We start from the raw sequence: 27,947 nt of genomic DNA, 5'->3' as shown, positions 1-27,947 counted from the left end.
TTTGATTAGAAAGCGTATTCGGGTTTGAAATCCGGCAGATGAATTCACTACGTTAGGTATCAGTAGGATAGTTCCATAATGAACATCGTTTATTAACTTATTTGGTAGTTTAATTTAATTCATTTATTTTCCATGTACATCCGCGTGAACAGATCGATATGCGTACGCGGTTTATTGCATATATTATGATCAATTATAACTAAACCTAATATTCATGTTTAAATATGAATTATTACATAAGTATATATACATCATTTTGTACAAAGAACCCGTCGACGGTCCTATAAGGTATACATATATTATATAAAAGAAGTAAACAAAATAGTAATCGCATTGCTTCACTGGGAAACATACCTATTTATAATATATAATTATACACATTTAATAAGTATACATGTAAAGATTCAGGTGTTACATAAAAAAAAAATGAGATTCAAATAACAGAAAAATGAAACTTTTCACATGAACAAGCAAAATTTTTGACACTCAATTGTCAAGAGGACGAATGTTGCGCTCTCAACGAAAATATATACTGACTAGTACACTAAATATACAGTAATATAAAACAATATAATATTCAGTAATTAAATATCAATCAATATTTATACAAAAGAAGTCCTATAATTATTTGGTATTTTCACTATTTCGTCGTATTATATAGTCCGATATGTCGAATAAGGCTGATCCAATGATTATAAGTTTCAACCAATTTGTTTGAATATTTAGTCAAAGGTTGAGACTAAGTTATTTAAAATCAGAACGTTATTGTCCCAACATTTGAAATAAATATCTGGGAAAAACAGCTAGAATCAATTTAATTTGAATTTCAACAAATATCACGGAAATATTCATCGACTCAACGATCACTGTGTTGAGTAGAATAGCTAATGGATATGTACGTTGTATGTATAACCCGCGACTGTCGGCGAATTATAACTCAGTAGTAATTTCGTCTTGAGGTCTGAATCCTAAAATAGTAAAATCGTCTACGAGGTAATCTCGATTCGGCAGCCAATCGGACAAAATAGTGTAATTGGCAGCTTCAACCGGCGACTGAAATTCCCACTGGGGGTTTAGTTCTCTGTCCAAAATACTGGACTCGGTTTCAATTCCGATGCTGTCGCTCTGAGGTGAAGCAGCTCCCGAATTATAATTATGATTAAACGTAGATACAGCTAGCTCTTGTAGGTTCGAATTTGTATTCTGCCCTCGTTTCTGATCACCATAAACCAGGGGAACAGTTTGACCCAAAGTCGAGCCGTTTGGACTCAATTTTTCATTATAAACGCTACAGCTATTTTGCCCGAGGCTCGAGCCGATCGGGCTGTGATTATCTTTAGCATATCCTAAGCTCGAACCTGCCGGACTTATGCTAGATTTTTCACTTGCTTGAAACGTTGTTAGTGGCATATTTGCTTGGAATGTTGTGAGATTCGTGGGTGTTGCTCTAGGCTCATAAGGCTGTGTCTGTTGCGTGATTGTGATCGGCTGAGGCGGTGCTAGTGGAATTGAGTTCGCTGGTTGCTGAAGGAACGTTACCAGCTGGGCCACCTTGTGATTTAAAATGAAAAATACTGTTGCAGTACGTACAAATTACAACTGTACATCATATCATGCAGTTTCTCTGTAAAAAGTGAATAAAAAGTAGCTGATTTTCATCCAAGAGGGAGACCATCCAAATCGTATCCACTCTACGATCAACAATAGAGAGAAACTTCACAGGTGAAGTTGATGAAAGTAAAATAAAATTGACTTCTGAGAATATACATAGTTACATGAACAAGTTTGAAAATCGGCTCTTTTTACCCTTCGGTATTTACTATCGCAAGCAACTAATGAAACCCTAAATGATAAAATATTATTTCTACTAGTGTATCAGTTCAAAATATAATTTGTTCTTGATCTGAAGAAATTCATGCACCTTAGAAGGATGTACGTCTTATAATCAAAGAAACTTGCTGATAATACTGCAATTTTTATCTCGCAAATAGTTAATTTCAAAAATAATTGCCTTTCAATGTTTATACGCCTTGTCAAATGTTTTAGAAGTTGGATTCATCGTTTTAATATCTACAAGTGTTATTATCATGCCGGATGAAAAGTAATCAATTCAATTTGGGGGGGGGGGGGGGGGGGGGGTCTACCAGGCACGACTGATAAATCTATTACTGGCAATAGGGTTTTAGTTTTGCAAACAAGAGATCGTTGCATGTTTATTATTCTCAGAGTTTAATTTTCATTCCGTGCGTGAAAACTCACCAAAGTATCTTACAGACTAGCATGTAAAGAATTCTGTACTTTAACATCATTGGAATAATCGCAATTCCTCGTTAGGTACTTCACCTTCTTCATACCTAACAACGCTACCTACCTCAGGTGAACTGTGCCTTTTGTATCGTCGCAATAACCTTTCAGCCCAAGCCAAAAGCCTCTGCCAGTCGTCAGGGGGAAAAGGAATCTCGTCGTCTCTTCTGTTGACGAGAACCAAAATTCTTGCCAGATCACGAAGCACTGGCCTGTAATGCAAAGACGACATAAGATTCACATCGACCATAGCCATTCTACATGATAGCGGGTAAAAGTTATATTTTGTCAGTATACCTGTAGGCTTGAACACCTACAGCACCATCTCCATTGTTACCGGCATAATATATTTCTCTAACTTGTCTTCTGGTATCATTTAGCATAGAGAGAAAAGTGTTTGCTTCACCCCTCAATGTCGCTAGATGCTTCAAAAACTCTCTTCGTTCAGCACTGTAAAATAATAAGATAATTAGAAGCAATCAAGCTGTTTCAATAATGTTTTTCAACCATTTCAATTGACTCGAGGAACTTTAATATGATAGTTTATTAAAGTTGACATCCATTCCTGAACTCACCTATCCTCAAATTGCTGTACTAGCTTTGCCGCCTTTCTTTTTCTTCTGTGGACAACTACGACGCCGCATAATATAATGAAGATGCATATCGTCGCCCCTGACACAACGCCGACCAATATTGCAACCTGACTTCCAGTTAGGCCAAACATGTAGTTGCTCTCTTTGCACACTTTGCCCATATAATCATCCTGAGTAAGCCAGCCCTCGGTGTACCCTGATGGACAAGTTTGAACGCAGGTACCTCGGTGAAGTATAGTACCTCCTCTGCATTTCACGCATCTCCCTTCTTTCATCACACATCCTGAAGCAAAAGTAGAAAACGCGTAAGTTATATTCCAATGTAAAAGTATTATATATAATTCCAAGCGGGCGGTAAAATTAGTTTGAAACAAGAAATCAATATGAAGTTAGTTTTTTTTTTCTATACAGTTTCATAAAACTTTCTTCTGAGAATTCTCAATTCGGGATTGCGAATAATTTTATTGAATATACAGATGAATGAATAAACATTGTATAAAATTTTTTTTACAAACTTTTTCTATAACTACAGCTAGTTACGTATAATCGCTTTAAAATATTATAATTACTTATACGGATAAACTATGACAAACTCAAGAAAAGAAAATCTACAATTTAGTTTATTCAGTAACAGAGACGAAACAATGAAGAAAGAATTTTCATCAACTCTATAATCGTGAGATCAGAACAGAGTTCTAAGTTAAGCGGTAATTCAGTAGAACGGGTTGGGAATTCAAACGGAAGAAAGACGTAAGAGAAAAGGAGAAAAAAAAAAGAAAAAAACTATCAGGAGAGACAAGACAACGGTAAATCTTATTGACAGTCCTGATATACGGACTGCAGAGAGTTTGCTGAGCAGTTAAAAACCTTTTTTTTTTTCTTTCTTTTTCTCGCTGCTGCTGAAGAGAGAGAGAGAGAGAGAGAAAGGAAGAACGGAAGAGATAAAACTGAACCGAAAACAGATGACGCGGCTGCATTTTCTCAATTATGAAAATTGTCCTTAAATAAAGATAAAAAATAAAAAAATATGCAACAGATGAGAAGATGTAAGAGCGATGCTTGTACGAAAAAAAATTGAAAATGCCGCACCGCGTCATGGATTATCTGCGGAAATTGTGCTGAATGGAAATGAAGGGAAAGGGGAGTTCACATCTCGACTGTTGCATAGATGGAGGATGGATGGATGTGGGGGTGGGTGCAGTAAGACTTGCAGCAATGCGACCGGGTCAATCTTGACACGCTTGTTTTCACGATTCAGGCGATAAAAGGGGCCGACCTAACTACTGCAGCGGCGAGCTGAAAGAACTGTTCTCAACTTGGAGAATGTAAGGCTACAGTCGGTTAGGAGACCCACATATCGAGAAACCAGTAACCACATTCCTCGTCGTACACGTATGCGTTAAGACGAGAATGTGGTTGATATCTCGTCCGAGTGTATATAAGGTACATACATTGTACGACTGTTATTATATACACGTCGCCGTGTGTCCGTATACATATAGTATTTTTAAGAAATAATAACAAAAAAAAAAGAAGAAGAAATAAAATATAAACAGTTACGGTGGGAGGCAATGTGGAGCAAATAGCGTACAGTATGTGAATAAATGTGGGTAAGAATTTTTGGCCCACTCCTCGAGGCTATCGGTTAACAATTTGAGCATGTCATTCGTTTCCGATCTCTTTTTAACGCGTTAATATAGGTATACATACCGAGCGGTTCTCTTGGAAGAACCGGATCGCGTGTTATTCTACTTGCTCAATTTTGATTGGCTGATATTCATTATCGATGAAGTTTGCCCGAAGCAAACCTTTGCTAACAGGAAAAAATTCCCTAGAAATGACCGATTGACAAGTGACAGTCAACCATAACCTCTCTGGTATCGGTCATTCTGCCTACCATGCTGGTAACATTTTTACGAAGTTGGCTACAGTTATGAAATAGACGAGTTACAACTGTCGAGCAGGCAGTGTTGCCAGAATAAGAGAATTCCTCCTAAATTTAGATGGAATTGGAAATTTGCGGAGAAATAATGAGGGGGAAAAATATCGAAGACGTTTTTCAAAAGGAATTTGAGGTATTGTCAGATTTACGCTCCGCTCGCCAACTTTTCCGTTTTTACTGGCTTTGTTTCTTATTTTTCTGTGCGACATGTACAGTGGAGCGAAAGGCGAAATTATATAGGTAAAGCAAATACCGGAATTTCTGGTAGAGTCGAGCATTTCGGATAAAGGGGCAGCTTATTCTAAGAGGTGGATTTTATTCGTACGTGCCAATTATACATATACGTCAAATTGTAGAAACTTGATTTAAGACTGTTTTGTCTGTGAAAAAATTTCGGAAGAAATTTAGGGGGATTTTCTTTGTGGGTTAAGAGAATCTAGAAGGATTTCAAAGTTTCCCTAGGGGATTTGTGCAGCAGCAGTCTGGCAACACTGCGAGCAGGTCCTTTCAAGAGAACCTCTCGGTATATGTAAGTACTCTTTCTGCAGCTCCTATGGGTACAATATAATACAAGACCGTTCTCTCGGATCACGAGATTATCACAGCAACCCTGAACTGATCTCTAAATGTCGGCGATTGTTTAGTCCGTACTTTACTGCAACAGTCAAGCGATCAGGTCGCATGAAACAGCTGGTGATATTTGAGCTTACAATTAGACTGTAAAATGGCCGTGGCCAGGATTTTCACCGATTTTCGTAATTCAGCGGGTCATTAAAACGAAAACGCCAGAATCAAACCAACTGTTCAATGAGTCTGAAGTTAGTAACGTTAGCGTAACGAAACATTGGGGGAAAAAAATCATTATTATGAAATATCGTAGTGACTTTGAAGTGGCTAAGTTTTAAAAACATGATTGACTTTTGCCTTATTGTAATTTACTGCGTTTCAGAGATTCCTAGAATTATGAAATAACGGGTTTTCCAAAACACGAATCATTACAATAACTTTATCAACTTTAGCCTCATACCAAATCAGCAAGAATTTCGCTTCCCGCAAGAATTACACAGTCGTGACGAAAAGTCCATTTCCGTTGTATGACGTCAGTGATTATCACTGTATTGCAGCTAAACGAAAATGAAATTTTTCTGGGTGTCTTTCAAGGATTTACAAACACGAACACGAAACACTGCGGTCCAAAGAAATGATCCGATTTCCAATGCGGCATTATTCAAATTGGGTCAAACTCGCCTAACACTATACAAGACAGTTTTGCCACTTTTATTGCTTTCCTTTGCTCTTTTCAAACTTGGCGTCATGACGTATTTGATGATCGTATTGAAGTTAGTAACGTTATCGTAACGAATCATGCTGAGGAAAAACCGTTATTTCGCGATTTGGGAAGTGTCTGAAACTCAGTAAACCGTAATAAAACAAAACGCACTAGTATGTCGAAATCTTAGTTCCTTGAAAATCACTGTGAAATTTAAAAAATAGTAGTTTTTCCCCAAGTGTTTCGTTACGATAACGTGACTTACTTCAATCTCATAAAATTTGATGGATGTTCTGAATCTTCTTCTAACTTATCATTCACTTATCCATTACCTGCTGCGTGTCGCACATATAATTTACCATAGCAAAGAAGTAGCAACAACACGCTGAATGCAAACTGAAGTGTATTTTTTCAGCTGTTTGAAGAATTTTCATTAAACGTAAACGGATGCATGCGCATCTTACGCCATGACATATTCGCGTTCCTCAAGACTTGATGAATTGTGCTACATATATAGATATTTTAACTTTCACTCCACAGTCGCGTCTATGCGTATGTATGTACTTATAAGGATTTTGTGTTGTTATTTTTCTTTCGAGTGCACACCACGAGCCATAAATGCAGTGCAGTGAGAACCTTCCGGGTTTTGACAATTGCGAGAGAAAAAAAATTATTAACCGTCGTAGAGTTTTCCTTTAAGCTACAAAGCACGTTGCAGCAACGGAATATAACAATTTTCCTTCAATTATAGCGTTTCAGGTCTCTCGAATCTGGGTTTGCACGATTATAAGAACGCACACAATGCAGCACACATGTAACGGCATAATACAACAACACGCCGTCGTCAAACTGGGTTGAAAAATGCCCACAATTAACATCATCATCAGTTGTATCCGTACCCTTTCCCACGATTCATTAATTTTTACACTCTCCGATGTCCATCGCCTTACTCTCAGCGGACTGCAAAGTGTATTATGAACAATTCCAAGTTTGCCTCGCCCTGCTGCAGTACATGGCAGTTAATACTTTCATCGCATAATTTTTTTTTTACGTCGAATGTAATCCAGAACAATTCACGTTTACGTTACGAAACGAATATACATTAGAGAGATTAAAATCAGAGCAGTTGTTACAGAGTCCATAATATGAACTCCGTATACATAATAGTTAGTTCTCTTGGAGTTTCGACTCGGGTAGTAGAATCTGTGCAGTTTGATACGCCATTCGCCCGAAAACATCGTCTGTTGGAAATTTTCTTTTTTTTTTTTTTTCTTACTATCTTCCTTTTTAGAATACTGCCAGATTGTGATAAAAGAAAAACTGCAGCGAATATGAATGAAAAATAAGATATGAAAGAAAGAAAGAAAGAAAGAAAGAAAGAAAGAAAGAAAGAAAGAAAGAAAGAAAGAAAGAAAGAAGGGTACGGAATATACGAAATAAATATAATTATTGCGTATGTACGGTATAAGAATATTAAAAAAAGAAGGTGGTGGCGGATAATCGTGGAGTACAACTAACCGTGACCAGTGTATAATTGTTATCTGAAACCTGGGATCTTTCCACACTAGATACACTAACAAATTTATGTTGAAAATCAACGGGAGCAATGTGAAAAGGTTTTCTCGAGAGACGAATTATGTCAAAAATTTTAATTGGCTCCGCGGTTTCGAAACATTCAAACTCGCAGACGTATGTGGGTTGAGTGAGAATTTCGTATTTATACATTACACTTTGTACTGACAAATATAACACGTTTAAGTACTTTCGGTATAAATACATAGAATTAGGAGAAATCTTAACGACACGAAAATTTCCCGTCAACGATTTCGAAAGAGAAATTGATTTAGTCTTCTGTTTCTTTTTTTTCTATTTTTTCCTCTTATGTATGTTCATAGAAAGTATGATTTACCAGTGAATTACGTCGCGTACACATAAAATATACTGATTTGAGCGATCATCTGTGACGGTTGAAGAATTGCTCCTGCAGGGATATAAATTGTTGAAAGAAACGTTCAACTCATGCACTGAATTCAGAATTTACATTGCTGGACATTACGATATACATTGAGAAAAATTTCATTTCTTACAGTAACAAACATCACGTTGTACGGAAGACCAGTTTATCGCTGATAACGTGATAAATATTAGATTTACGAAAATTTTACAAGAGATCTTTTTTTCTAGAGCATGAAATTTCCTACGGAATAATCTCGGGATTTTCAATAATTTTTCACATCATACGTAGCTTTCAGGTGCTTAGCAATTTTCTTTTAAAAAGATTTCAAATACACGCAACTTTCCATATAAAATTCGACTGTCGTCTGATTACTTTTTGGGGATGAACGCGACGTGATCCAAATAACAATCACCCATACATACCACAACTTTGGAATCGTAATTATTTGCAAAATGACAAGATACACGATTTTCAATACGTTGAAAAGGAATAAAACCGAGGATGGAAAATACGATAACGATTAAAAGACGTGAATATTGAATCCCGTATCGAGGGCGCAGAGTACCGTTGCAACGTGGGAAACACACTTTAATATAACACCGTCATCACTTTGCGAATCAATAGCGACCGACGAGCGCAGAAGGAATATTTCATTTTGCCCGTAAAATACACAGAGTGTGTCGTATAATATATTACGCAATGCAATGTATCCGCGAGTACAAGTGTTCCGGTTTTAATATTTGTGTTAGTAGGTACATACGGAAGTAAAAAAATTTTTGCAAATGCAGTAAACAATAATTAACAACAACAACAACAACAAGAAAAACAACAAAAGTTTCCCCACATTTTCAATCATTAACTTCGGTATTGATTGCATGTAACAAGTAAATTATTCATTCCTGTATGAAACAATGTACAAAAAATGCAATATTTGTCGATGTTAAATTTAAAAAATAATTAAACAAATAAATAAATAAATACCACAGTGATCGTACAATAATGGTATAATAATAACCTTTCCTCGAAAATCATGTCGCTGCTTTTTCTTGTGTTTTAAGATTGGATTACACCGAGTTTAAAAATAAATATGTCACGTGTTTATACGTATGTATACATATATATACATATATAGTGGAGAAGATATAGAGAAAGATATCGCTGCTGATGCGTGCTGCATAAGACACGTGTGACACGGATATAAACTCGATTTCCTATTACATGTACATAGATGTCATTTTATACATATATATATATATATATATATATATATATATATATTATATACATATACATATATATATATATATATATATATATATATATATATATATATATATTCATCCCCAGTGTTAATGTTTGTAAATTTTATGCCTTACGCTTATGTCACCCGACAGCCCGATGTCAATAGACATGGATATATGTTTGCGCAAGATTCAACGGTTCATCACGTAAGTGTTATTAATTAAATATATAATAATAATGATAAAATTATACATCAACAATTATATTATGAGTATAAATGACATTACGGCAGAAATTAATTTATCAAGTCTCAAGCACGTACACATTGAGTTTGATTTTTTTTTTTTTTTTTTTTAATGTTTTCAAAACACTCCATTGTACATGCAGCAGAATTTTCAGATATATCTGTACGTGCATGTTTTAAATTCTACCGCATGCGTACCGCACTCTTTTGAAAACGTGAGAAAAACGAATAGAAAAGAAAAAAACAAACAAAATTAAACTCAAATTATACCCGATTAAAAGTTAATTAATCAATCTCAGCCGTTACATCGTTTACCAATAACACGATTGTTGATGTGTAATTATTATTGGTAAATGTAATTTGTTTACTCAACTATGTTTGATTATATATATATATATATATATGCATGTGACAAGTTAAATGAAACACAACGCAGCTGCAGCAGCGAAATTAACGAATAAACATATTCATGCATATTATTGTAATTATTATTATTATTATTATTATTATATAAAGTGAAATTAAACGTCGAGTCGAGTTGTACGGAGTAAATTAGACACCAGAAGGAATTAACTAATCGTAAGCCGAGGAAAAGAAATTAAGGATAAAACTTGCAGCGCCACGCTGACGACAATAAACGAAGGCCGGCGGCATCTGCTGCATCGCCTTGCGTTGCACCGACACTTGAAACTTATTTTATCTCCGCATCCGGAGACGACAGATGCGGCATTTTTTTGTCTCCTCTCTCTCCGTTTTTTTTTTCTTCTTCATTTCAGACACCGTACATCGCTTGGCGGGTTTGCGTGTAATTAATGGGTGCACATGAGCTTTTACTCGTAAAACTATACATGCATGTATGTATGTAGGTGCATTACATAGTGTCGCATGCAAGTTTTTCTCTTCTAAGAATTCAACGCGTGCGGTTCGATTTTCATGTGTGTATTTGTGTGTGTGTGTGTGTGTGTAAAATCGAACGAAATGTACATTTATATTTATTTATATAATAGATCATTGTATGTACAAACTTTGTGTGAAATGTTATCTCGATATCTGACACTACGGTACAATACGACAATAAATAATCGAAATATATTGATGCGTATAAGATAAGTGATAATTCGATTCGGATCTAGATCATCTGGTCGTTGTCATTTTGTTCACGAATGATTGCAGGCAGTTCTATAACATTATACCTATAACGACGATAATTATCTCTAAAATGCTGATTTTTTATTGTTTTTTTCTTTCTTTTTTTTTTCATGTTATGGGATTGAAATTCCGAATCGTTTGGTGGCGAAACTTGAGGTAAAAAAGATCAGACTTTGTTGTTTCTTTAAAGTTTCATTACTTTACCTGGGTAATTCGGAATTACACGCTTTCGGAACTTTTCAAATTTCAAACCTCCATCCTCCCCCTCCCACAATTACAAATAAAAAAAATACATTCTGTTTTTCCATCTTCTCTGTACCCACGTTACATGCAAACGTTAGGGGCAAATTTTAATACCATCAAATAAATAATTACACGCGTATGTACGATTAATACAACCATGTTTACATACTGAAATTACGTCGCCACAGGTCACGTGTCGTGAGAATAAAGAAAATAAATGTATTAGGCTTGTACGCTTAATCCCGTAGGGATACTTTGATACATAATTATTATAACATAACAAATTGATGCAGGCAGCAGCAGCAGCAGCAGCAGCATCATCACCGCTCGCAAACTTACGTCATAATATACTGGATGGCCTTTGTCTCATCTTTTAATGGTGTATCAGTGTACAATTATGTGTGTGTGTGTGTGTGTGTGTGTGTGTGTGTACATATATGTATATTATTTTTTATATTATTTATACATATAATATAAACGTATAAACGTATTTATCCGTGTTCCAGAATCGCACGATTCGCGTATCGATCCTACTATAACATAATATTTCTACTACACCAACAACGCACTGCGAATGCAGCTTCTTCGGCGTGCTGCGTGTTGTATAAATCGAGTAAACGACGAGTGTGCGCGCGTGTGTTTGTTTGTGTAAGGTATATAATTTATAGGATATACAACCTCAGGATCATGACTGTTGCTTGTTAATTACTTTTTACTACTTTACGGCGTGGATTTTACTTGATTGAGTCATCGCCAATTTCAGTTAAAAACAGACCATGTATCGAAACAAATAGACAAACAACCAAGAAAGCAAGAAATAGACACAAACACTGTTCGGAAACTGCGGAAAGAAGAAAAAGCGGCCGAAAAAAAGAGGGGGGGGGGGGGGGGGGGGGGGGGTTAGAAAAAAAAAGACGAAGAAGAATCACTCGTCATTTTTCACGCTCTCTCTCTCTCGCTCTCTCTCTGTCGTTATTATTGCTATTATTGTAATACAGTTGACACTTGCGAACAGTATCATTACATGACGATTATACGCGAAAAATATTTCGATTCGTTTATAATGCAAAGATGATTCTGGCAACTAATTTATACACGTATTATAGCTTGATTAACGATTTGCTTCAATGTTTTCATAAATCGAAGTTCATTTATCAGTTACATAAAAATAAAAATCCTTCGTGCGATTAACATTATTTACGATGAATTTGGAATCAGCTTCACGGATGTACGAGGAACGATTGGTTTGATGATGATGACGATGGTGATAATAATAATAATAATAATAATAATAATAATAATAATAAATAAACAAAGACGCACAATGTATTATATATATACGTATATACGAGCATGTAACAATTACAATTACAATTATTATTCGTGAGTAAATACGTTTTATAATGAAAAAACATCGATGCATCATCCATCGATCGGAAAGATCTTTCCAATACGTTATTTATACAAAACGCCGCGGCATATTTACCACGATGAATGTCGTTTACATTCGTACTGTAAACGTGTATATAATTATGATGATGATGATGATGATGGTTGTTGTTGTTGTTGTTGTTGTTGTTGTTGTTGTTGTTGTTGTTGTTGTTGTTGTTGTTGTTGTTGTTATTGTTATTTTTGTTGTTATTATTATAAGATTAAGAAAGATGCTGTAATTTACAGCTGACGGTGATGACCTTCGATTTGAGAAAATACGAATGCGGCATATAATTTAAAGGCATTGCATATAGCGAATTATCGAAACAATAATCATAATGTGTTTGGAGTAAAGGACGTTTTCTTTTTTTTTTTTTTTATTTTGGTATCCCCCTTAAAAGCAGCAGAATGAAACTTGCTAAATTGTCATTTATTCATATTCATATACATATTAGGGTGCCCCATATTTACGGTGTTGATGAAGTTTTTCATTGAATAATAATAATAATAATAATATATATAAAAAAAAAAATCGTAGCAAGTTGTCTTTTTATAAATTATACGGTGAAACTCGTAAGTATCACTAATATACGACGCAACTTGCAGATGCAAAATTGAAACGCGTGTCAAACGGGCAAAATTCGCTTTCCAGTTATTCCGGTATGTTACAAAGAATGTAATTGAAAGCGAAACGCGGACTCAGGATGTACGTATAACAATATATATATATATGTATAAATATATATATATGTAACGAAATAGCCAAAGTAGTTTGAACACTTTCTCGACTGTGCAGCACGTGTTTACACATATATTGTACGTACGTACATGCGCATCGATATATGTGTCCAATTTACCGTTTTTTGTATGCGCATACAATATCCACATTCGAAAGTGAAGACAATTGATCGTTTGATCACGATTTTAAACTCTGCACTTAGTAAGAATGTCAATTTCTGTAAGACTTTTACAATTATCCTTCGATATTTAAATATAAAAAAAAAAACAAAATAAAATCAATAGTTTCGTTTCAACTATTCAAACTGTAATAAAATATGCATAAAGATTGTACACCTGCCATATGAATAACATACGTTTGAATGGACTAATTTTTCATTGCGATTAAAATGATATTCGATGCGTTTTAGAACAACAGAGTCGAAGAAATTTTAAAAGAAAAGAAGAAGAAGAAGAAGAGAGTCGTTTTCTACCACGAAAACAAATATACGTTGCCATAAAATTCCTTACGGCACGTTTTTCTTCCAAATTTCCCGAACGGAAGTAAGAAATAAATAATATTTATAAAAAAAATTCGAACATCGTGACATTTGTAACGAATCATTGTATGATAATTGTATAAGGCCGCTGCAGTGGCGAATTCTTATAATTTTCAATTCATCTTCATGAAGAATGATTGTTAGCATTCCAATCACGTAACGGAGATAAACCCACGACCAATTTTAGTATCTGGGCCACAGCAGCGTGTGTAAAATACAATAAATACGATACATACATACGTATATGTATGTATGTCTGTATAGGTATGTATATAAAACATATGTACGTACGAGAGAATGTGTATTAGCGCGGCATAAGCTAGCCGAGTGAAATTTATTGTTACGATGCATCTGCCGCTAGGGAATGAGAAACGAAAGATTCCAAGAATGTAATAAATCATATGTGACAATTTTGCAGAGTTGGAAAGAAAAGAGGATGAAAAAAAAAAAAAAAAAAAAGTTAAAAACTCATTACGAACGAAACTTTCGGCATTTTTACCAATGATTCTCGAAATATTTTTACTGACATTATCGTAACTGCAATTTACACACACACAAACACACACACATATATATATATATATATATTATATGTAAGAGACAAAAGATACGTTATTAGGGAAAAAATAGAATAAATCGATAGAAATATTATGTGAAAAAGTTTGAACGAATGAGAAAATAATTAATCGAGGCAAGGAATTCCAACACCAAACAGTTCCGATGTAAAAACAAAAGTGTTTGTTACGAGGCAACGTTTGAAAAGAAGAATTATTATTTTTCACCTTTGGAATAACGCAAAAAGTTGAATTTAAAAAATCAGAGTTTTTTCACGGCTTGTATTAACGGTTTCCTAAATTTCAGGCAATCCTCCGCAAATTTTGCGAAGAAATAACGTGTTTTTCTAAAAATGCATCATTACAAATAACGTCGCAAGCTTCAGCCTGGTTGTTCATTGGCGTTTGGCGATATGAGAAATAGGCAACTTGCCGTATTTCTTTTCATTTAAAAAAGAAGAAAAAAAAAAAACCGATCAATCAAATTTTTGCAGTTTTTTTCCGAAAATTTCAAAACCAGGCCCACGACGGATTGCTTTTTTTTTTTTTTTTTTCTTTTTCATTTCTTTTCGCAACACTTTCTATTTTTTTAATCAACCAAAGCATCGTTTAAACGGTCTGAAAATTTACAAAAAAAAAAAAAAATATCCCGAAACTTCTGCTTTTCGCTTGTAACATTTTTAGACAGCTTTCACAATTGAATTGATGGAAATAAAAGTTGAATGCGGCCAAAAAAAAAAAAAAAACCACAGACAAAAATCGCTTCGCAATTTGGGACCGGTCTAGAAACGTTTCGAGTGAAAAATAAAAGTTTTGAGAATTTTCAGACCGTTCAAACAACGTTTGAATAGACCAAGCGTATTGAAAGTGCCGAAAAGAAATGGGCCCAGTCTTAAAATGTTCGGAATAAAAAATACAGCTTTTGAGAATTTTTATTTTTATTTTTGAGAATCTTAAAAAACGTCCTTTTCAAAATCACTTCAAATATTGACAAATAATTGACCAGTTGAGTAACAAAATCTGTAAAAAAAAATTAATGCCGCTGTTTCGGAGTTGGGACAATTGCGTAAATTTTTTTGGGATAAAATCAATAATGGTGAGGGTCAGACGTTCGTCTGGTTGGCGTGGAATAACCCATACACAATATGTGCGTCTGTGCGTGTGTGTGTGTGTGTAAGCGTACATTACAGAAAGGAAAGGCGAGCAGTCAAGTACTTATTGTTAGTTATACGCGGTACATATGCGTATGTAACATACATTATCTGTAGTTGGACCACTTGCGTAAAATACGGTACACGCATACTGACGTACCTTGTAACTAGTTCCGTGTATGCTACAACTTATATCTCAACCACCCTCCTCCTCTCTTCTATCGTTCGTGCACAGCGGAGGGACGTTACAGGGTCCATTATAAGATTAATACGTTACGACAACGTGTAAAGACAACGAATCATTGCGTAACTTATCGTAGACACTACCTATACATACGTACATATTTATATGCAGCGTTATATTGTACGTATATTATATGCATTAGAGATTAGACACTTGTTCGAATTTAGTTGAAAGAAAACGCATTCTCGTAATACATGCGTATCACACACACGCACACACCGCATGTAACATGTATATATTGTATATATAAACGTAGATTATATATGATAGTAACAATAAATAAATAAAAAAAAAAAAAAAGACCGAATTAGTAAATTACATGCGAAAGTTGTACGTGTACGTGGCATATATATTTATCATCGAAGAAGATAACACAACTTGTAAATTTAAGAAAGAAGTGGAAAATAAGTAAAAATAATAATGAAACTAAAAGAAAAAGGTGTTTAATTTAGAAATAACTTGCGCAACCGTGAAATTGACTTGTTTCGGTCGAATCGTCTTACGGATCGTCACGGTGCTGAGAAAAGTGTAATTGGATGTACGAGTGAAGATAATAGACAAGAAAGATTATTTTCGCAACTTGAATTGAATTTCCCGGTGCCGTTTGATTTTACGAAAATCTATTTAAACGATGAACGTCTGATGAGATAATTCTTCGAAAGAAATTTCAGCGATGCTTACTTTAGTTACTGTAACAAATGAAATTTTTCTCAGTCTGTGTATTTACGTCACGAACGTGCATCGGTGAAAACCGCCGGTCGATGTTATCTGAAGAGCGGTTATAAAGAAATGACGAATCATTGTTAAGTATGTGTAATATTGTATTACAGCGGTAATTTGTTTACGATTTAGCGTACAGAGAAATCAAAGAAAACACGATTCAATCGATAGAGGAAAAAATACGGTTATACATATCAACCGCTTTTTCGGAATAACGTTTTTTAAAAAAAAAAATTAAACGTGTCTAACACGAATATAATTCACGCTCAATGTTCGGGAGAAAATTTGGAGGTACTTACTTCGATTCGTTCGTCTGACTGATCTGACAAAAAAAGCATTGTAAAACCTTGACAATTTGCTTCGCGAAGATACTTGAAACTTGATCTTGAAAAGTGTTAATTTATTGACGGTTCGATTGTGAAAGAGAGAGAGAGAGAGAGAGAGAGTTGAGAAAATAAATAAACACATTTTGAAACAAGAGATTCTCAAGTAATATTTATAATTTACAACAATTTCCACTATTACATGTCACCCAGATCCGAAGGGTACGAAATAAAAATTTGTCATTGTACGGCTACGAGCAGTAATTCGAATTTATAAGCTCAGGTATTCCAGTAAACGCCTAAGAATAAAATTTTTACTTATTGTTAAATCGAAAAATAATTATTCCTTATCAAATATAAGAATATTGGCGAGCAAAAGAAAAAAATTGCATAATTTCATAGGCTGAAACTAAATCAACAGTAATCAGTGAGAGAAACACAAACTAAAAAAAAAAAAAAATCAAAATAATTCTAAACGCATCGTTAAGATAGCAGAAATAATATAAACCTGCACAATTGATATAAAATATCGTAATTTGAATTATAAACCGATAAAATCGCTTAAAATTTGTGACATCAGATAAAATTTGTATTAGATTTAATTCATATTCTTTTCTATTCCTCTGCGACGACAACAACGAGTAAATATTTATTAACGTAAACCAAATATTGATACGTGTACGCGCAAATGATATATAATTATTATAACATACGATGTGCGTATAATAAATAAGAAAAGAAAAATGCGCGGCAGGAGACACTTTACGTGCTATCTCTCCGACTTCCGTCGTTTCATTTCCGTCCGAATGAGTCCCCGGAGAGTCGAACCGGTGACTTGAACCACGTAACGAGAAAGGAGGGAGACAGCAAAGCAGAAGGAAGAAAAAAAAAAGTGAAAAAAAAAAAAATAAGCAGAGAGACAAAGAGAAAGTAACAATTTTCATATAATCCCATATACATATACTATACATACCTATATGTATATAAAGGTCGAAAAGAATCTACCCTCCAGTTTTTTTTTTTATTTTTTTTGTTTTTCATCTCCTTCAACCCCACGAAAGAAAAGAAAAAACGAAATTCCTCACCAAGAGTTGCGACTCGTTTTGTACTTTCTCTTTCGTTTCTTTTTCCTTTTTCTTTTTCTTTTTTTTTTCTTTACGGGTAGTCATATCATTTCATTAACTCTCAAGGTTTATCGCGGCTCTAGGTTTTAGGTTCAACCCCCCCCCCCCCCCCCCCCCCCCAGTTTTTAATACTTATATTATACCAAAAAGTCTCAAGTCGTAAGAAAATTGTGGTAAAAAGAAAATTTCACACGAAATCCTGACGATATTTCCCGCACTTTATGAGACGGTAAAAACCTGTTAAAAAATTACAGGATATAACAATATCACGATGAGAGAATTTTTTTCACAAATTTGCGAAAATCATTACAACACATAATAAACCGTAACTGTTACAGTATAACCAACTCTTTCGGACCGAATTGTGAAGTAAATTCAATCTATTGTTTCTTGTTAAACGGCTAACGATCATGATTTATATATACATATATGGTGTATTCCACGTCAAATCAACGGGTCATCAACCTGACCCCTTTGAGATTCCGATGATCAATGGATTATTTTGTTTGATTCGGTAAAAAAAAAAAAAAAAAAAATTACAGACCTCTAATTAGTTTCAAATTTTTCCACCAAATTGTAAAACTGTGACGACGTCGTGAAGTAAGAAAATATCCTTAACACGAAGACGGATATTTTTAAAATCGATGAAACTCTTTTGTAAAATCAGGGACTTGAAAACCCATTTTTACATCGTGGTTTCGATATTGGATGAGAATGCCAAATTTTTATTTTTCGAATTTGAAACAAACAAAAAAAAAAAAACGAAGCCGTCATGATCCTTTGAAACAATTATACCGCTAGATTAAATATCAATGCCGCACTCGGCTCGTTTCAGCAATAGCTATAACACCGTGACAAAAAGAAAAGAGATAAGTAATAGAAACGATAGAAAAAAATAAAATAAACAAACAAAAACATTCCCACTTACACTCATTCCGCGATGACAATACAAATATCGTATCGGTTGTAAGATATCCGTGTATACATTATGCATAGATTATACGTACACTTGTACGTTACGTACAGGTACATACGTCATACGTGTTACGCATAACGTAACGCGACGCGAATCGAATTACGTGCAACAAAATAACTCTCTAGCGTTGGCAGATTTCAGTCAGTCATGTTTGATATTATAATACATAAACAGTTGTTCTCTGCGGCTCGGATTGATATGACAAGAAAATCAGGCCTACGTCGTGTAGGTAATTGTCACGCCATGCCAGGGGTCCAGTTTACAACACAAACACGTTCAATGAGAGCATTCTTTTCTTCTCTGTTTCTATTTCTCATTTCTCTCTCTCTCTCTCTCTCTCTCTGTTTTACTCCATCTCTACCTCTTGTTAACCCTTTGAGTCATACCGCAGGTAAGTATTCTTACCACCTATTTTTGAAAGGTATTTTTTTTTTTTTTTTTGCATATTTAGAGTACTTCTCATATATATTTCTTTCCGGGATTTTGCTATTTCTGATTGTATACTAACAGGTTTTCATCACTCGAGAGTAATTGTTGCGCTGTAACGTAAATTTACGAATCTGCAGTCGGATTCAAAAAATTCAAAATGGCGGATCCGATATGGTGGACGAAAATTTCAATTTCGTTCTAATCCGATGAAAAAATTTTGTCCACGAGTTTTTGGGATAGCTGATTACGAATCTGAAATCAGATTTGGAAAATTCATTACGGAGTATCCAATCAGCAGCCTCAAAACCACGGAATAGTATGTTGTTATAAAAGTTGACTCTACAGAATAATATGTGAGTCAAAGGGTTAAAAAATGTTTATAAGAGAAACCGCGAGAAAAAGTGGTTGGCTATATTAATCGTCACAGCACACAAGCGATGATAAAACTTTGAGTCATCAAACGAGTCAGATGAATTTCCGGTTTATTATACATTATAAACACATTGAGCATTTTTTTTTTTTTTTTCTATTCTTATTTACAGTTACCGGTAAAATTTCTATCGTTCGTACCGTAACACAACGGTTGAATAAATATTTTTCGAATTACAAACGAGAAAAATAATTACAACAAATGGCTAATTAGTGTCATACATTATAATAATAAACAATCAACATCAAATTGTCGCAATAAAAGTATTACAAGAAAAAATACAGCATACCACTCACCGTCGTAATCGATAAGAAAAAAAAAAAAAAAAAAAAGATTACAGCGACTCATTCTAAATTTTCTACTTCTTTACAGTTAAAAACATTCGTTAAAAATTTTTTTTTTACCCACAGAACTACGTATTTTTCCGTTACAAGTACAAAATAAAGATTTCAATTAAGGACCGTAACATACACATTAAACCCCCCCCCCCCCCCCTCCGCCAATTATGAAACAAAATTTTTCTCACGAACGGTAAAAATTACGCATGATCGTCATCGGCCGCATCGAGCGAACAGATCTGGATAATTTTCAATCTTTAAAACTGTTTCGTAATTATTGCTTATAATACCGCAGCAAATCGATGTTAATATAAAATCTGCGGATCGCGTCTTCGAAAATTTCACGAATAAAAAAAAACAACGCGTATCCCTTGGATTATAATAAACGTTCTACGGGTATAAATATAGTCGTACCTGTGCATTATATAGCGAAGCAGTTCGTAAGCGTCGGAGGTCATCGACCTAGTCCTTAACTTCAATTATCGTTAATGTTCCGAAAAAATAGGAAGAAAAAAAAAGAAAAAATAAAGGAAACAACGCGAGACCCGTTCGGCCGCTAGAATATATCCCGAGAGACTTCTGTGTATTATAAATACATGCCTTACTAATGTAACGAACACAGACAGACTTTTGTACGGTTCTTCGCAATATATTTCGTTCCTGTACACGTATACGGGGCATTCCATGACATCTCGATCAATATTCCGCGTCGATGTCTCGGATTGGCTTGGCAATTTTTTTTTTTTTTATTTTTATTTATTTATTTATTTGTTTTTGTTTTTTTTGGGGGTACATGACGAAAAACGCTATCGCCATTTTTTTCAGAATTTTTCGACTCACCGTATGTACGGTGGAACGGACCATATCACACAAACGCAATTATCAGAAACACGATAATTCGCTGACACATTCTAGCTTCACGCGCATACGTATGTAGTTTCATACTCGAACGGCTGCATTTTACTTATTTTCTTCTCATTTTATAATAATGATAATGACGATACTTGTTAACGCCGCGCAAAGATTGGAATTCAAAATTCCACCCTTTCGAAATCTTCCTATAATACGTACGATGATATTTCTGTCTTACATGCGCGGATGCAATGCATTAGTTGGAACGAGTCTGAGTTTTAGGAAGTGAACAAAAATGTCGTAACACTAACGAAATAATTTACAAAAAAAAAAAAAAAAGTTTCAACTCGAATTACATAAATTTGAAAGTATGTACGTGTAACTGTGTAAGGAAATGTCACGATATTTGTAATAAAATAATAGTTTTTCTTTCTATTCTCAAGCAAGCAGGCAAGTAAAAAAAAAAAAAAAAGAGAGACAATTTGTACGATTATTTTCATATTATTCACGACATATTATAAAAACATTCCTCGGCAAACTTAGTTAAGTGAGAAACAAAATATATATATATATATAACACATTACACGCGTATGTATTTATTGTAAGTCTTAAAAATTAAAGACGGAACAAGGAACAAATAAAAAAAATTGAAACGGAGTTAAAATGAAATATTGCGCTTTTCAGGTTGCAAATGTATAAATACAGTACGTGCATAAGAGAAATAAAGATACAAAAAAAAAAAAGAAGAAGAATAAGAAGAATAAAAAAGCGTAATAAAAGACAACGCCTGTCAGACACCTTGCTCTTTTTCTTCGTCTTCTTCCTGTCGCCTGCCTCAACACACGTATAAATAATAAATACATAAGCATACATGAATGTCGAGGTGTTGAAGCCGAGTAAATTGAACATTATCACGCATCGTGCATGCTCTGCGCGTGGATTCTGCAACGAGAGCAACGCGGTAGAAATCCTATAATACATACTTGCAATAAATTCACGATGATGAAAAATTAAGTGTATCATGCAATTTTTTAACTGGCACGTTGTTGCACATTGGCAACAATTGGAGAATGAAAAATGTGTATATTGTAAAAAACGAGCGGATTAGACTGGCCACGAGCCAGCCCTCGAACTTCCTCTTCTCACATTGCAGGTTCCAAGTTTATAGTTACAAAAGAAAAACATCCAACTGGAATTTCCAACTGTAAATTCAGATTCGTGATCAACGATTTTCAAGCCCTCGGATATCATATTACGTGAAAGTCTGACGATTTTTTTTTTTATTTTCAACCACTGTAATGGATTTATGATTAAAAATTTTGTTAAGTCGGACCTTGGATTCGTTATCGGTGACCCAAGAAACCTCCCTCTACCAATTTCTACCAAAAATCGGAATATTTTTAGATTTTATTTCCACGATATTGGATCATCATTTTGAATTTCGCAATCGGACTTCAGATTCGTCTTCAGCCACTCAACAAATCGACGAACAGCAATTTTCATCAAAATCCAAATGTTTGTTTGTTTGTTTTGTTTTTTTTTAACAGCTTATCGAATACGCCACATTTTAATTTCGTAAATCTGGCCTCAAATTAGTGATTGGCGACCCAAAAAATTTCACGGTATCAATTTTGAATCAAACCGATTCAGCCATTCTCAAGATATCGTCGTTCTCATTGCATATACAATAACTTCAACCTCGTCAATAACTTTGTTTCTTTATTCGTCGTTTTTTTTAAATCACAGTCAGATTTTTTTCTACTTGCAGATTGTACACACACACACACACACACACACATATATCAAGTACATGAATCCCTGATGGGTAATTATACAATTCGATTCTCTCGTCCTGCTTCCTGCAACAGACACCAATAACAAAACAGAACCAGAAAAAAAATCATTACTCCGCAACCACAAAATTCAGACTTTGGAAATTAAATCCCTTCAAAGTCGTTCGAAATTTTCATACCAATGGTGTTACTTTCAATATTTCATTAAATTAACGTTACTCTAACTTCAATCTGATTGAAGTTGACCGTTAAGTAATTAATTAATAATTGTAAGTCTAATGAATATACCGAGTCAGGCATGAAGGGAGGAAAGCCCTCGGCTTTATGTCCAATAAAACTTGACATTGACTCAACGATAAAAACACTCTTAAATATATATATATATATATATATATATATATATATATATAGAGAGAGAGAGAGAGAGAGAGAGAGAGAGACTGCAGGAAGAAGAAGACGCATAAGTTCATCGAAATAACATACGAAACAAGAAACGTGATAGTGCGGTACGAATAGATCGCAAGGTGGTTTTAAAAAAAAGGGGGGGAAGGGGGGGAGGGGGGGATATAACACGATATGTTATATTATACATCTAATTAGCACGTGTGTATACGATACAAATTTATGTACACATATACGGTACATCCGTTGTAGATGAATGAAGTCATATTAGTTGCAGCATACAAAGCAAGCAGCACGTATTGTATGCAAAATAGTGATTATTTTTTTTTGTTTCTTTCTTACTGTGGCAAGTGAAGGGAATTTTTGAAAAAATCAAACGTTAAATATTGCGACTGTTTATTTTTTCAATAAAAATATACGAATGAGTGTAATAAAAATGAAAGCAACGGAAAATCACGCAAGTGTTATACATGTGTGTATATATATATATATATGTATATTGAAATTACTTTTGAATACAATTTCAATGTCGAATAACTTTTAAAGGAGTGAATTTCATGAAAAATGTTAAGAGACCTTTTTTTGTAGAGCATAAAATTTCCCACAAAAATAATGGTTCGATCTATGAAAATATTGATTTTTCTGGTAATTACAAAAATCAAAAATTCAAACAAAAATTTGAGAAAAACAAATCAATGTTTAAGGCACGATTACAAGGAAACGGCTCGATCTACGTCAATTTAGTAGGAGAGCTTTTTTGTAGGAAATTTAATTTCCTTCAAAAATATGGATTGATAAAATTTTTCGGATTGATAATTGACGGATTTTGGGTAAAAAAATGCGGTAACTGTTAAAAAATCAATAGCTGTAACGATACACCCCTTAATATTAATATCAAGGGCTCAAACTTTCAGGATAATTTTTATTTGTCGTCATGAACGATGTTTTTACAGTACCATTAAAAAAAAATTCTTCGTTTTTTTTGGCCCTGTCTAATATATATATATATGTATACATGTTATATACACAATAAAATTGATTCTGGACGGCAAATATAGTTTCTTTGGACCTTAAATCCTTATGACTTTGACGGCAACGTGACGTAACATTGATAGCCGGATAAACGGTTGTATCCGCTCTGTAATAAACTGAATACCTACAATTTATATGTGTATAGATATACATGCTTTGTATAGTATACACGTGTATTGCATACACATATATACATATATATATATTCATAGGTGAACGGCTTCACCGCACGATCATCATATGTTGGCAATTTTGTGCACGCATAGAGCAGCCGACAATATAAGTATAATAACCACGAAGATGCGTTTCACGATCAGCGTTAATTTATTTTATAACGACGTTGTTCCGACGATTGTTATCATATATATATATACACATATATATATATATATATATATATACATATATATACACATATTGTAACGTTTCAGTATTACAGAAGACGGATTGTAATTATTAATGAAAGCTCTGCAAAGTTAGCAATTATCATTATCAACAATCGGCGTGTATTGATTACGGTAATAAATATGTTAAAACATATTTTTATTAAAATTCGACAAAATTTGTGCAAACGTTTCGCGGAGATTTTATCGAGTGATAATTTTTTTCATAGCGTTATAAATTATTAGAACATCTATGCATCTGATAAATCATGAGTTTAAATTATATTCTATCAGGGGATATAAAATAATTTGCATGGTTGAAGGAACGTTTTTATTCGCAATTCCGAAACCAGAGGGATTTTATTTTTTTATAAGTAGATTCGGACGACGATCTGCACACGATTATAACGGCAGCAATAAAAATACCATTCCAATGACTCTATGACGAGGATTAAATTTGAAAGAAAAAGAAAGAAATTTTTGGCACATTGACATCCCTCGTCTGTATATTTTAGTAGGTATATGTATAATATATGACATGTACATAACGTTTTATACACATGTACATATGTACCTAATAAAACGCGTTATATGTATAAACACGTAATACGGATATTTTCGTTCTCGATCAATCTGCCGCATATCTTAAGATTCTAGAAAAAAAAAAAAAAAACGCACCTTCCAAAACTTTCAATACGTAGAAAAGAAAGAAAGAGAGAGAGAAATTCGTTCAGTGTATCGTCAGCGTTTCGTTTCGGGACGATGATGCGATTCTAGATATTTGTGATAAATAAAGTAAGAAATATGTTAATAAGAGTAAAGACAGTAGAAGGAAAAATCATCTAATTGTAAGACGCGAGGAATTTTATTACAAGAAGGTCGACTGGCCAAATTCAATAGTAAAAATAAACAGGGTTAAAAACGAAAACTTACATACATCGATGCTTCTTTTCAAAAACGTTAAATATTTAGTTCATTCGTTCGATTTCAGTCCCACTTTATTATACATATAATGGATAGTTTTATACAGAAGAACATTTCCTACAAGTTGACTAAAATAAATTTGCTCTTTTGTTTTAAATTTATTCTTTCCGTTCTGCATCGTCGTATTGATACCGATCGAGAAATGGCAATATCGAAACGCCGCCGCTGATTAAAAAATAAGTTGATAAAATCCATTTCAAGAAACTTAATCTTCCGAACTAAACGAGTCATCGTATGTTTCAAAATTCTGTACAACGATTTTTGAATCTTTTGTCAACAATTTCTGTACATTCTGACTGAAGGCAGCAACGTTAACATAACGAAACCTGAGGCTAAAAAATCAACAAGAAACTGACTTTTCAAACTTGAAGTATATTTTCTGAGTATATGAAAAGAAAGTGAGAAAAAATAAAAAAAAATAAAAAAACAACTACAATAGTTTACTAAATCTCGGACATTCCTAAAGATGGGAATTAGCAATTTTTTTCATAAACACGCATCGTTACAGTAACGTTATACTAATTTCATCAACGATCATTCTCCTTTCAAGAAGAATAAAAAACAAACAGTTTTAATATAATATACTCGTAATAAACATTGGTGACTAATATCCCAATGAAATTGGTAAAAATTAATAATACATGATACATCGATTGACTCTTGGCCAAGTAACCTCCTCCTCGAAACCGACGACTTTTTTTCATCATCGTTCAGGTTGAGTTTTCTCAACCGACGTTCACTCGTCGCGACCGCCAGGCGACCACGGTAAGTCGGTATAATCATTTTGTGTACCGTTTCTTCTTCGAAGAGAGTTGACCCATCTTCTCCTACTTTACCGCTGCCCCTTAAAGCCTGCCTTTGTGGGATTTTCCGCGTTAGTATGCCTTGTAATTTATACTACGTCTTGTTCCTTGCTTACTGTATCAATATGACGATTGTTCGCATCCTTTGTTATCCAATTTTAAGATTTCTTTTCCAGGTGCGCCCCCCCCCCCCCCCATACAAAGCTAAATACTTGACGATGAGGGGATTGATTGCAACTTTTCCTACGTTTTTTTTTTCGGTTCATTCTTCACCCCGATAACGCGTTACAACCTTTAATACCGCAATTATTAATCTGGTCGATCATCGTTCCAAGCCTGGCACTCGACAAACGGTTCTGATGTCTTTTTTCTACCTCGACTCTGCGCGGTGAATTATTCATTGACAGATTAATTTGACCGTCTTAAAAAGAGTTGGAGGGAAATAAAAAGAGAAATTAATAAGAACTGGATTAAAAAGTGAAACTGCCGAACTTGCAGATCGAGTTTAGAACTTACGATAGGATTTTATGTACAAAAAAAAACTGTTTTCGGTAATTGATCGAGAAGCTGTGATGAAATAATTCATCTGAATCGTTTTCTACAACTACATCGTGTGTACAATTTAATAAACAAAGGTGATAAAGGACTTTTTTTCGTTAGAAGAAAAAAAAAATCGCTACTTTCAGGCATTGTTCCTTTAATTAAATTCAAACAAATCATATTGAAAATTCTTCCACTATCAAACCATAACCCCATTATCAGGTCATACGTATTATTATACTTTATAATTGTTATGAAGATACGCATATATGGCATGTAATACAGATGATCGATAATCGATCACTTGTATAACGATTTAACGCGTTAATTCGTGTCTCTTGACGCATTTAAGTTTTACAACTCACTCGCTTGGAAGAAATTTCTCTTTTCTCTTACAAGTAATTGACCGTAAATTCTTCGTTACGTACACACTTGCAATTATTGCATCGTAAAACGCGGGCAATTTTTTTTTACACCTGCGATACGCTGTCAACGTTTAAGTGCGAGAATATCTCGACGAATATAATATCGCCTGGTTAAACAGGGATTTTAAATAATAAGAAAGTGCCTTGAAACTGTTTAAGTAGAAGTTCGAGAAAATGAAAACAAATGAACAATGTAAGGGGATAAATTTCGTCACGTGTTGTAGATGATCATTAGCGATACGGCGGTATCGTCGAAATGATAAACAAAAATACACGCATGAAGGGGGAAAAATGAACTCGACTGATCGTCGGTAGGTTTAGAGAAAGAAAGCTGATGAACCGGATAGAAAAGAAATGTGATACGTATGTAAACGTCGCCAGTCTCTTACCTCTGGACTCTTCCTCGCCTCGAGCGTAATCCATTAGATATGGTAAAAATGCAGCACCAAGTCTCACCACTGTCGCTAAGTTACCCATTTTTTGTCCACATTATCCTTTCGAGAACGTTAATTCACCACTATTTGTTACAAACCGATCACGCGGCACCCGGCATCGATCCATCAACAACACCCACTCCTCACGGCGGTCGGTGACATACTGAAAAACCCGAAAACTACGAAACGCGGGACAGAGAAAGAGAGCGATAGCCGCGATTCGTCGATCCCAGCGCCACGACGGACGTTCACCGAAGCTTAGCGAGCGAAACTGGAAGTGGGCCGTTCGGACGGCGCGGAATTTGAATGACCAAAAGTTCAAAACAGCTCCCCGACGTGATCACTGATCGAAAATCA

General features: G+C 34.5%; 1 protein-coding gene across 1 annotated transcript; it reads right to left on the bottom strand.

The window, feature by feature from the left end:
* Positions 1–108: 108 nt before the first annotated feature.
* On the bottom strand, positions 109–27,744 carry T48 (FU domain-containing protein T48). The gene is made up of 5 exons (XM_046611001.1): positions 27,546–27,744; positions 2,880–3,180; positions 2,602–2,754; positions 2,372–2,516; positions 109–1,551 (listed from the first exon to the last, which is right to left on the bottom strand). Exons 1-5 carry the CDS (start codon positions 27,631–27,633, stop codon positions 931–933), a joined length of 1,308 nt encoding a protein of 435 aa, XP_046466957.1. The 5' UTR covers positions 27,634–27,744; the 3' UTR covers positions 109–930.
* Between the last annotated feature and the right edge of the window lie 203 nt (positions 27,745–27,947).

This window comes from Neodiprion pinetum, chromosome 2 (assembly GCF_021155775.2).
Source record: "Neodiprion pinetum isolate iyNeoPine1 chromosome 2, iyNeoPine1.2, whole genome shotgun sequence".
NCBI classification, from domain to species: domain Eukaryota; kingdom Metazoa; phylum Arthropoda; class Insecta; order Hymenoptera; family Diprionidae; genus Neodiprion; species Neodiprion pinetum.
This window is presented reverse-complemented; position numbering and strand designations above follow the sequence as displayed.

What these genes read in the sequence shown, in the direction of transcription:
- T48 (XM_046611001.1), bottom strand. Translation starts at nt 27,633, where the DNA reads ATGGGTAACTTAGCGACAGTGGTGAGACTTGGTGCTGCATTTTTACCA. An exon ending in AGGCGAGGAAGAGTCCAGAG is followed by an intron (nt 3,181 to 27,545) that starts GTAAGAGACTGG and finishes CTTTTGCTTCAG; the next exon opens with GATGTGTGATGAAAGAAGGG. An exon ending in GTAGGTGTTCAAGCCTACAG is followed by an intron (nt 2,517 to 2,601) that starts GTATACTGACAA and finishes TTTGCATTACAG; the next exon opens with GCCAGTGCTTCGTGATCTGG.